Source organism: Dipodomys merriami, unplaced genomic scaffold (genome assembly GCF_024711535.1).
Source record: "Dipodomys merriami isolate MVZ:Mamm:240054 unplaced genomic scaffold, mDipMer1.0.p SCAF_19, whole genome shotgun sequence".
Taxonomy (NCBI): Eukaryota; Metazoa; Chordata; class Mammalia; order Rodentia; family Heteromyidae; genus Dipodomys; species Dipodomys merriami.
The window spans coordinates 10254435-10266623 of record NW_027203270.1 but is presented as its reverse complement, the minus strand read 5'-3'; the positions used below and the strand labels follow the sequence as shown (position 1 = coordinate 10266623).

The window sequence follows — 12189 nt, the reverse complement described above, 5'->3', positions numbered from 1 at the left end:
ACTGTGACAAGGCAGAAGCACCAAACAGATTCCTGACAATCCACATAGACATTTCCTTTGATTCTTATCCCTGAGAGGAGCAATCAGACCCCTGGCAGTCTAGGAGACCAGCAGGACATTTTGCAGCCAGGTGTAAGGAGGGGTGGGCTTGACACATTCTGGAGGAATGACCACTCTGAGTCCTTACTGTTTTAAGCAGGTCTTCTTGATAGGTCTACAGATGGAATTAAAGCCTGGGAGCTGTAGGTGATCCCAGGTTGGTCTCTTTCCTTCCCCCTTTGGTTCTACTCATTAGGCCACATGGTCTGATGGATCTGTGAAAGGCCTAATAACGGTTTCCAAAGATGTTCACATCCTAATGCTTGGAATCTTCCATGCATGGAAGATTATATTTGTACCTTACAGAGTATAAGAAGCTTTGAAGATGTGATTGAGTTAAATACCTTGCAATGGAGGGATCACCCTGGATTATCTGGTAGACCCAATCACAAGGGACTTTCCAAAGGAAGAAGGTGATAAGAGCTGAGACTAAAACCCTGAACCCCTGGTCTGGCCAGTGTTATCCATTCATCTGCACGTAAGGATGGGAGCACCAGCCACACGAGACCTTTTATTTATTGTTGGGTTGGGGTGGGGTGACCCTGGATTGGGAGAGCTGGGGATTAGTTGTGAGAAGCAAAAGGTTAGGCTAAAGGGGTTGCAAAAGTGACCTTTGATGGAGGTGGGAAGGTGGGGTGGAGAGAAGTTGAGATGTGTGGGAGGGAGATCACACTAGGTTCCCCAGTCAATTTTGGGAGGATTCAGGGTAGCGCACACAGAGCACAGAGGTCTAGAAGGCCTCTATTGTGGCTTTCAGATGCAGGCAGCTTTCCCTTCTCCATGTCCCATGGTCTGGGGCAGTGGCCTACAGAACAAGGGCTGCGAACTACCAGTGGGTGGTGACATCATTGGCCACATTGTGAACCATTTAGAACAGATAAAATACAAGGTGTGCACATTCTGTCAAGTAAAGTTGCATATAAAGCTACCTAAGCACATCACCTGCAGCTTTTATGTGGGAAGATCTGACCCTTGGCTTACCTTCCGGGGCAGAGAGTGATCTGGATGTGGAGAAAAAATATAAATGACAGCCATTTCCACAAGACCAGCTTTTAATATGACTGTGATTCAAAGCACGAATAAATAAACTCCAAAGAAAATGGAAAGTAAAGAAAAAAAAGAAAACAATCAAACCTCAGAACATCAAAATGAAAAGCCACAAAACAAAAGCAAAATGATCTTCAATAGACAAACAAAAACAAAAAACCCCTCCAAATTAAAATGAAAAGAATCAGACTATACAGCGGTGTCACAGAACAACGTGGCTCCATGGATGGATAGTGGGGTCACCCAGGCCACTGTGCCACCTCCACAGGCGCTGGGGTGAAAGGGAGGTTGGCACTGGTCACCTTTGGTGCCAGACCCCCCCAGGGGCTAGTTTGGGGGAAGTGGGGGTTCTCGGGTAGGTTAAGAATCTTCACAAAGGACACAGGAATTGAACATCATAGAGAGTTCTGCGGCTTCCTTCTGGGCTGTGTAGTGTTGATTCCAGCATGGCCTCACGGTGACATTGAGGGGCTGGCATCAGGTCCCACCGCACAGATGCTGGAGACCACACGGAAGAATATCATGTACAAGACAGATGTGGAGGTGGTGCTGGCTGTAAGAAGTCTGAGCATGCAGGTGCTTTATACATCTGGCAGTGAGATGTGATGGCAGGTTGGTTCTTGGACAGTTCCAGTGTGACTCATCTCTCCTACGAGGACACACGGCGGGGCTCAGGGACGCTTCATGTCAGACATGGCCGGAGCGAGGTTTGGCAGAAGTTTTGCAATGTGTGCATAGGGGGCTCTTGCTTCTTTCTGTCTTCAGGGGCCATCCCACCTGAGCTTGCTGTCCCCTGTCCTAGGTCTTGGGCCTTAAGGTCTATTTGGAGGTGCTGGGTAGCCTGAGGGGTGTCAGCAGGCAATCTCCTCCAAAGTGCCCAGGGCTGTCTGCAGGGGCACATTCACAGTGTGGCTGATGGTTTCGGAGTGGTTTGGCATCGTGTCACAAGTGCTCTGCAGGGACGAACAAAGCGTGTATTTATCATTCATTCAACTTAAAAATTCATGGGGCAGGCCCAAGCAGGAAGGGCAGAAGCTCCTACAGGTGAGAATCAGAGCAGATTATCGCTTTAGGGTAAAGCGGGCCTTGGGGACATGTCCTTGGAGGTCCTTGAGCAGGGTGGGAGCTGAGGTGGCTCTAAAATCTTCAAGCAGTTCCAAGGGCTACAGTGAGTGGGAAGTCAGAGGAAGTGGGAGCAGGGAGACTAAGTAGGAGGTGGTGCCAGGAATCTGGGGGAGATGTGATGAAGACAGATTTGGGGGAAGAAGAACCAGAAAGGTGGGAATTAGGGAAGCGGTAACTCCCTTGGGAGAGCCAAGGAACCACCACTTTTCTGAGCACTTACTGTCAACACAGTATGATGATTACAGGCAAGATCTCACTTAATCCCCATGACCACCATCAGAGAGCCTTTGATCTTAGGAAGATAGACTCAGAGAAGTTAAATAACTTACTCTGGAGCCTACAGCTAAGAAGCAGAAGACTTGGGATCCAGCCACACCAGTTAAGACTAGAATCTGGGCTTTTCTTTCCATACTGTTCCCTCCCACCTCCCTCCACCCCTCCCCACAGCAGAGGCTGCCTTCTGCTCCACAGAGGCTGCAGGGCTTGAGAGAATTGAAGTGAGACTTTTCACCTGGGAGACTGGTGGAGACACAGTGTCTGGAGCAGAACTGGGAATCTGTTCAGGGAAGGGGCTGGGATCCATTTGGGATTGGGGGACTTTAGGGGATTAGCAGCTATGGTTCTCTGAGGCCCACTATTGAGGAGAGCCAGCTCCGCATGACCTGAGTCCAGGAGTGGACTGAGGTTTAGCAAACGACAGTGATAACTGGCCTTAGGAACCCCTTGTCTGGGTGTACAGAAGTGGCAGTTAGAGATGCCTAGAGTCCAACTCTGATACTCAAGTGCTGTGTTACCATCGCCTCCAGGCTTTGATGGCCTCAGATACAAAAAGGAGATGAAGGTAAACCTTTCTCTAGGGTGGCTATGGGGCTATCGTGATGTGATCTACAGGCACACAGAACAGTACTCATCTTGAACCCAGCATGGACAGTACCTACAAATAGATCTCATTGCTATTCTCAACTTCATGGGGGCCCATATGTCCCATCAAATGGGACGGATGCCAGTGGCACAGCTTTTGTGTTTTGCCACCCCTGCCCAGGGAACATAGAAGTAGAGTCTGTCTTAAAACAGGAGTAGATCCATGGTCTGGGAGAAGCCGGACTGAGCTAGGCAGGGCCTACCTATGGAAGCTAGACCTGGGATCAGCCACATCTGTGGCTTACCGACTGGCCTTTGGGATGAGGCTCAGTTGGAGCATCCTTGGACTTGGGGAATGACAAGGCATTGCAGTTGTGGAAAGCTATGCAGTGAGTCACTGGCTCTAGTGACTGCTTGCATGTTGCCTATGCAAAGCCAACCCAGCAGCCACTCTTACCACGTTCTCATCTGGGCTCCCTTCATCCTCCTCTTTGCCAAGCAGGTCTAATAGCTTCTCTTTGATCAGCTGCAAAAAAAAGCAGGAGGAAAGGGATGATTAGACTGGGAGGGTAGTTTCAAAGGTAGAATCCCCCCCTCCCCCCTCCCCTACTGGATTCTACTGGGGAAACATAGAGGTGGTAGCCATCTAGTTGATGAATGGGCCAAGTGTCAAGAGCCCTGCCTAGTGGATGGCTCCAGGAGTCCATATGTCTCAAGTGGACCTTTTGGCCCCACATGGGATTTAGTTGTGGGAGAAAGCTCAGAAGCAAGAGTAGGAGGTCCCCTGTACAGTGTGGACAGCCTTTCTCTTGTGAATGGAGCCTGTAGATAAACCGAACATGCTGGTATGTCTAGCTCTCTAGGCATTCTGAGGAACAGCCGGGGATCCCTTTCTGAGACTGGGCTTGGAGGACAAGGACCATTTTTAGGCCTGATAGCTCCACAGTCCACTAGATGAAGGCACGTCTGATTCATAATATTGTATTGCTAGGAATAAAGGGCAGTTCTTAAAATGTTGCCCAGCTAGAACACTGTACAGCTTTTCACAAGGATTAATAAACAAAGCAGAGAATAAAACAGGTTGTGGAGACTTTATTTGGGTTGAGGGTCATCAAGCTGAGAGGCGAGAGTTTTCAGAAGACCCTGGTCACAGGGTCTTCACAGTTCCCTTGAATGATTCTCACGGGCCTTGGGACAGGCACAGCCTTTCCCAGGAGGCGAAATGCTACTCTACAGCATCCTGTCTGCTTGCCTGACATCAGGAGTTCTTAAGGGACCTCTCAGGACCAGGTCTGTCTATATTCACATTGAGAGTAAAGAGCATTGCTCATTTCACATCCAGGAAGATGGAGGCCTCCTGTGAACAGTGGAGCCACAAGAAAGCTGCTATGTTTCCTGGTGTAGGTTGACACCTAACTCTGCGCTGCTCTTCAGGGGCTGGTTGGGCACAAGCTCTTTGCCCAGATCAATCCAGGGCAATGCAGTCCAAGTGTGTGTTCATTCCTTCGGGGGTTCCCAGACTCTCTCTGCTGTGGAGGGAGTTTCAGAGGCTCCAGCTGCCTCTGGAGGGAGACATCTCTCCAGACCTACAACGGCAGAGGCACTGGCTTGTATGGTGTATCATGGTCCCCTACTGGAGATGGATGAGAATTGCTGGAAAATGCCAAAGGAAGCCAGTAATCAGAGGGTGGGTCACCCAGAGGGCAGCTTGTGCATGGTGTGTGTGTGTGTGTGAGTGTGTGTGTGTGTGTGTGTGTGTGTGTGTTTGTAGTGCATATGTATGGAGTGTTTTGTGTATTATATACTTATGTCTGAGTGTAGTGTGACTGTATATGATGTGTATGTGGGATGTATAGGTGGTGTGTGTGTGTGTGTGTGTGTGTGTGTGTGTGTGTGTGTGTAGATTGGGACATTCCCATAGTATGATGCTACATCCTCAGACTTGCATTGGGAGTTACCAGCATCATCTGGTCCCTTCTTTCCATCCCCATGCTCTCTCCCTACCTGGAGCTTGCCCACCTTTCTTACCATTCCCCATCCTAGGATTATGGCTTCTATATCTCCCACATCTACCCCTTCTAGGGACCTCCCATGCCTAGGATTAGGTGATGAATAATATGAGTAGACAGTAAGAGAAGCAGGGATCTGGGTGAGTGGAAAGAGTTCAAGAGCCTGGGGATGGGAAGGGAGCATCAGCATATCAAAGAAATGTACCCCGGGCAGTTCCAAATCTTACCTCATAAATATAATCAAAGAGCTCTAGTATTGTAAGGATACTAGCACCAATAAACAATCCCATCTGACCACCAATGTCACCTGGAGAGGGAGGGAAAAGATCAAAGATTGAGTTGTAGTCAGATCACCTCCAAGAAGGGGTGGACACATGAAGAACTCAGAAGCCAGAATATCTGAGCAAGGTTCACTGGGAGGTTAGATCTTGTCATGGGAGGGCTAAGCCTCTGACAAAGGCCACCTTCCCTGACAGCTGACTGTGTCACCACTGGGTAGGGACTAAACATTGTTTCTTGGAGGGGCTCCCAGACCTGTTGTTCCATGGCTCCCAGAACCCAGTGAATGGACCCTGCATTGGGAACAGAGACTGGAAGTGGATCCTTGACTTGAATGAGAGTGTAGTATAGCCAGGAGCATGTGTCAGATGACTTGAGCTCAGGTGACCAAAGCAGTGGCACCCAGAACACTCCTACCCACAACCATGACCATTCTAGTACAGCCTTCTGGGCCAGCTTGGATCGTGTGCCATTCTTGGCAGGAGTTTATTGGAGATCTCTTTTCTTTCTGGCCCAGATGTCACTGCTTAGTAGCCTTTCTTCCTTGAGGGAGTTTTTCACTGTGGCATAGAGGGACTCTCTTGGTCAATGTGTTTTTAGATTTGTCTTCCAATCCTCTGCATCAAATTCTGTAGATGCCTGGACCTCTATGTCGCCAGAGGCCTAGACAATCAGAGTCTCTGGGAATGATGTCTGAAATGTATGAACTTTCAAGTTCCCTGGGTAGTTCGTAGCCCCACCAGGGTTTGAGAACCACTCATGTGGTTGCAAATGGAAGGCCTGGGGTGTGTGCACCTGGGCATCTGTAGCAAGAGAGATTTTAGTTCATATCAGGATCTCCAAATGCTTAGATCCCAGCAAAACTGAGGATAATACAGGGCAATAAAGCCAGTCTGCAGTCACCACTAACTTCTGTGGCTCTGACAAGCTCTGCACTTCTCAGTGACCTTATTTCCAAAGGATGTTTGGCAGTGGTGCTTGGGAAGGGTGAAGGATTTGAACCCTGGGGCCCTTCCCAGCTGTAATCTCTGGCTGTCAGTCTTGGGGCTGGAGGAGAGGGATAGGAGGGGTGGAGACATTGTTGGGGTGAGTTTGTAAGCATCCTGAAGATCCCAGGCTGACTTCTTGGTTGGTGATTTTTCTGATGTGCGCATCTTCCTCACTCTTCCTGTGTGTGCGGCTAGGTGGAGCCCAACAGCCTAGATGGACAAGCAGAGCTGGTGGGAAAGGGGTGCTGGGTTCCGAATGGCCTCACTTTCTTTTTTTCCTCCCCACTCTTCTCTGTAATGCAGGCTTATATGTATATGTCATGTGTGAGGGTTGTGTTTGTGTTTGTGTAGCCTGGCTGGAATGGAGTGGATTAGGTAGTATGTGTGTGCGCACGTGTGTGTATGTGTGTACATGCCTTTGCCAGATGCAGGCAGGATGTCTGGCTTTTGGTGGCTTTATGTGAGTGGCTATCTCTGCCTATTTGGGTATACTGAGTATGTCTTCACATATGTGAGTGTGTTTGTGGAAGCGGGCAGAGTGTGTCTGAGAATGCAGAGCACGTGTGCATATGTGTAGGTGTGTTTCTGTGCATGTGATGTAATATGTGAGTGTGTAGCTGTGCAGCATGACTGCCTAGGTTTGTGCAAGCATGGACCCGTCTCTGGGCGGCTGTACATGGATATGGGGTCCCCAGGTGGTTGTATGTGTGCAGGTTGGCATGGGTACAGTGAGTACTTGCCTGAGGTCCGTGCATATATATGGCCACTGGGTGTGAGAAGGGCCAGGCTGGGCCTGATGGCTGAGAGCTTGCAAGTGACACATGCTCCTGTCACAGAAGGTACAGATGGCAGCATGAATTCCTCAGCAGGCTATTCTGGGTGGGAACAGGATGCTAGGAACAAGCTCATCCTCATCTCTGATGCGGATGTGACAGATTCAGAGCTCAGGCCCTCCTGCGGTGTGTGTGTGTGTGTGTGTGTGTGTGTGTGTGTGTGTGTGTATGTAAGAGAGAGGAAGGGGGAGAGAAGAAAGAGAGAGATAAAGAGTTTGGGCTTATGCTGGGGGAAGGATAGAGACCCACTTGGAATCATCATTAGGAAATAGAGGTGTGAGGGCTTGACTCCTATCCTGGCCCCAGGGTTTGAATTTCTTGACTCAGTGCCTTTGGTCACCATGACGTTAATCCAGATGGCACTGAGAGATGGTCTTGTTCTCTGTGTCTAGAGGAATTGTAGAAATACTCTGATGGTCCTGGACATATCAGTTGAGCCAGGGTGCCTGGCATGGTGATTGTCTAGGTACCAGCAACTATTACTGATAGACTTTTGTCTGGGCAAGGGCTTGATTACATTTAAGCATCCCTAAAAACTTGTGAAAAGGATGTGCTTCACCTGAACTGTGACCTTGATTACATGGTGAAATGCCTAGGAGATTAGTAAAGCATGCTCTGGGTTGTGCCTGAATATGGGTGGCACCATCCCAAAGGCTGGGGATGAATGGAATAAAAGGTGGAAAAGGAGGCGGTCAGTGAACAAAGGTATTCTCTCCTTTCTGTTTCCTGGCCACTATGATCTGAGCTCGCTGCTCCCCCGTGCTCTCCCCCATCCACAATGGACTTGGAGCTTCTGAAACAGTGAGCCACGCTCCTCAAAGTCATTTTCCTCAGACCTTGCCCTCTGTGACAGGAACCCTGTCTGGCATAATGAGTACGATGTATCCCATTTGGCAGACATGGGAGCTGAGGGTTGGCAAGTTGAAGCAACTTTGTCTATATCCTCACAGCACTCAGTTATAAAACCAGCTCTCCCCCCTCTATACTGCCAGGGTGAACCTGCCTGTCCCAGGCTGCTGCTGGCACCTGGCATGGTGCCCTTTCTCAAGAGTGGGTGTGAGCTGGCATGAGAGATCCAGGGGTAGATCCTTCAGGTCTTTTGACTCTGTGCTATCAGGGGTCTTGTGAGGTTCCAGTTGGGCTGGGGCAGGGTCGAAGTGAACTCTCTGTGCCCATTCTGTGCCAATGTATGTGAACTTGTGGTGTGGCCCTCAAGTTTGTGGGCATCTGGGAAGAGTAGCTCTTAACTGTGTTTGACAAAGGGCTCTTGGTCCAGGAGGCCACACTTGGCCTTCTCAATACAACAATGCTGCTCTCCAAGCAGGGCTTCTTTTGGGACCCTGACTATACTTGATGCCACCTGGGGGCATTTAAGCATCCCTTCTATATAACAGCTTTGTTTTTCCTCTAGACCCCAGCATGCCACCTGTGTCCTGGAAATAGAAGACCGTGACATTCAAGAGAGCAGGACTGGCAAGTCCCCACAGGGACCTTTGTGCTCATGTGATCTCCTTGTTGCCTGAAGGAGAAACAGGAAGCCTAAACTGAGGGTTGAACTGGGCCTAAAATCTTCACCACTGTGGAGTTTCTACTGGGGCAGGCGCAGTGTAAGGCAAGAGGGCATGATTAGTAAATTAGAAAAGGTTGACTTCTTAGGAGGCTTATGTATCTATGTGTCTGCTTGTCTTCCACCCACCCAGCCACCCACCCACCCTCTCCTCTCTCTCTCTCTCTCTCTCTTGCTCCCTGGGAGATTGGAAATTTGAGCAATAGACGTGTCAACTCACCAAGTAAGGCAGCAACTTCATACGCCTTCTTCTGTTCAATTGTCTCGTAATTGAGAGCTTCAAAAAATATATCCAGAACGAGGATGTTCTCACTGAGAAGGGAATATTTAGTACCCACCTGTGGTTAGAAATTTGGGCATTCGGAGGGATCATCTAACTCCACTTCCCCCCAGATAGATGGCGAAGTGGAGGAGCCGGGAGGGGGAGGGGAGCTTGCCCAAAGGTAGAACTGGAACTTAATATTAAGGGACCTGACTTGGCCAGGACCACAGGAGCCTATCAACTGCCCTCATTGCCCTTATGTATCTCAGCATCCTTCCCAGGAGGTCAGCTCCCTATTAGGTCTCTGAGCACCACCCCCCCTCCCCCCCTCAGGACCTGTTGGTTTCAGAATATGCAAATGAGCCCTACCAGGTTGACTTGGACTTTGTGTGTCTGCCCTGGCTGATCTCCTGGGTGCTCCCTACCCAGATTTCTTTTGGGATTGATATCAAGCTACTTATGCTGGAAGGTGCTGTCCTGACACAATTGAGTTGCTTGCCAAAGTAAAAAAAAAAAATGCAGGAAGCAAATCCATGTCTGGTTGGGAAGTTCCCAACAGAAGCCCCAGAGCTCCTCTAGCTGCTCTGGTAAGCAGGTGTGTTCATGAGACCTGCCTTGGCAGTAAAGTCTCATTCCTGCCTGCAGAATGTCTACCAAACAGCAGGACCTGGCATCTCCTCTCTCCTGCTCTCCTCCAGTGTGGCTCCCCATGCCCCCATGGTCCTTTCCTCAACCTGTTGAGCATCTGCTATCCAGGATGAGGTCTGACAACTGTCTTGGCAGGAGAGAGTGGCTGGAAAAGAATGGAGCAGGTCTTGTCTCCATGCCTGGATGTCCCAGGAGCCATTCAAAGTGTCACCATCTCTTGTCTGGTTCATGGCAACCATCTCCTAAGCAGGTCCCCCGTGCTCCCCGCCTGGCTCTCCACCCATCTGCAGGACTATCACCCGAAGAGTCTTTCTAAAATGGTTAGGATGATTCAAATAAAATATAAGTCACCACCTAGCTCCTTGATCATCCCACAGGCTATGTTGTGAATGCTCAACCGCATTGTCACTGGTGGCTGCCATACAGGACACCAAAGATGGGGCACAGTTCCATCACTGTGGAATGTTCTAGAGGAGAGCAATGGCTGGATGTACAAATTTGTGGAACCGAGAGTATAATCCCAGCACTCGGAGGGAAGGGTGAGGGCAGGGGGACTGAAAGTTCGAGGAAGCTTGAGCTACATATAGTTAGACCTTGACTCCAGGGAAGGAAGGAATGAGAGAGAGAGAGAGAGGGAGAGGGAGAGGGAGAGGGAGAGGGAGAGGGAGAGGGAGAGGGAGAGGGAGAGGGAGAGAGAGAGAGGGAGAGGGAGAGGAAGAGAGAGAGGAGGAGAGAGAGAGGGGGAGAGAGAGGGGGAAAGGGAGAGGGAGAGGGAGGGAGAGAGAGAGGGAGAGAGAAGGGGAGAGGGAAGAGAGGGAGAGGGAGGGAGAGAGAGAGGAGAGAGAGAGAGGGAGAGAGAGAGAGAGGGAGAGGGAGAGGGAAAGGGGGAGGGAGAGGGAGAGGGAGAGGGAGAGGGAGAGAGAGAGAGGGAGAGGGAGAGGAAGAGAGAGAGAGAGGGAGAGAGAGAGAGGGAGAGAGAGAGAGGGAGAGGGAGAGGGTGAGTGACGGAGGGAGAGAGAGAGAGAGGGGGGGGAGGGAGGGAGTTTCTTGCTTTGCTTTCAGTCAAGTGGGACAGGTGTGCAGGTGGAATTCCACATGGCAGGGCCGTGAGTGCTATAAAGGAAAGCAGCTCAGTATTGGAGAGAAAGCCACAGGAGGGGGACTGAATTGAGTCATCTGAGATTTCAGCAGAGTTGTGTACAATGAGGGATCACTTGGACCAAGAGTGAGTGGCAGGAACAGCATTCCAGGCACAGGTACCAGAATGCGCAAAGTCTCCCTGGACAATTCTGATAACATCTTAAAAATGACATCTCTCAGGCTTTCCCTGACCCTCCCCCCACCCACAACTGCCATTAGGACATTATTTCTGCATCCTGCCATGACAGCCAATATGGCCCCATTAATGTACTTGTTTCTCCTGGAGATGATCATCTCGATCATTTCTGAGCTCAGCGCACAGCAGGTGTTCAGTGAATGCTTGCTAAATGCTTACTAAATTAAACTGTCTGCTTGCCTTTTGCCCTTCTCCTCTATTGGTCCCCGTGTATCCTCTCTCTACCCCTCTCTACAAGGTCCACTTAACTTACGAGATATATTTTTCCGATTTGTTAAATTTCTTCTCCAGGTACTTGGCTGATGTCTTGCTGGGGATCTTCACCATGGAGAGCTCTTTGTTGTATCGGGTCAGGTTGCAGGGTGTCCTGCAGAGACAGTAATTGCTGTCCTTTTCTGCCAGCAGACCTGGAAGAGAGAGGGTAGAGGGTCTTAGTCGGGGTTGGGGCTGGGACTCGTGGTCTGGAGTAGCCAGACCTAGCCACTGATACATGAGCTGGGATGGGGAGGGTGAACTCTAGGAATATGGGGTGGGAGATAGCCCACTTGCTATAAGTTGGCCTTGTTTTCTTTCTGTGAGCCCGCTAGTTCTCTTGGAACTTCATAGTTCTCTTTAAAACATAGTGGAGCATCACAGCTCTTCCGTAATGGGTTTTGAGGCAATCTTGGCTCCCGTGACTCGAGACTAGGCCATCAGGAGTCACTGTCTCTTCTCTCCTCTCTAGTCCTTCTGGAACCATCAAAAACATGAGTGTCCAGCTTTGCCTCCACTTGGCTCCACCGGATGGACTGTTTACAATTCTCTCTGTCTGTCTGGATTAGGAACCATTTCCTGGGGCTGGAGAGAGCCAGGTGTGGGGAGAAGCCGGTGGTGCAAACCCCCTCCTCCCCAGCTTTCCAGCTGGGAAGCCAGCAGTTGTTCTATGTTTGAGCTCACAAAACAACCCTAGAGGTTGTCAGAGGAGGAAGAGGAGGAGGAAGAAAGGAGGGGAAAGAGGGAGGAAGAAGGAAGGGGAGGAGGAGGCAGCTGAGGGCATTTTGTACACAGGAATGTAGAGGTGACCTCACCTCCCAGCCTTCAATTCCTCCTCCTCTCCCTCAGCTTTGTTTCCAGCCCTCACCTCTCCCTTGCTCC

The 12189-nt window shown here is 50.0% G+C and overlaps 1 protein-coding gene across 2 annotated transcripts in view; it reads right to left on the bottom strand.

Annotated features, from left to right (window-relative positions):
- Positions 1 to 1133: 1133 nt before the first annotated feature.
- Positions 1134 to 12189, bottom strand: part of Asic2 (acid sensing ion channel subunit 2) — a 1017707-nt gene continuing 1006651 nt past the window's right edge. For both annotated transcript variants that reach the window (XM_070027220.1, XM_070027219.1), the window contains exons 6-10: positions 11309 to 11462; positions 9030 to 9121; positions 5369 to 5448; positions 3590 to 3658; positions 1134 to 2099 (exon numbers count right to left, since the gene is read on the bottom strand). In XM_070027220.1, coding sequence (XP_069883321.1) covers positions 1998 to 2099; positions 3590 to 3658; positions 5369 to 5448; positions 9030 to 9121; positions 11309 to 11462 — 497 coding nt within the window. In that variant the 3' untranslated portion in view covers positions 1134 to 1997. The remainder of the gene's footprint in view (positions 2100 to 3589; positions 3659 to 5368; positions 5449 to 9029; positions 9122 to 11308; positions 11463 to 12189) is intronic.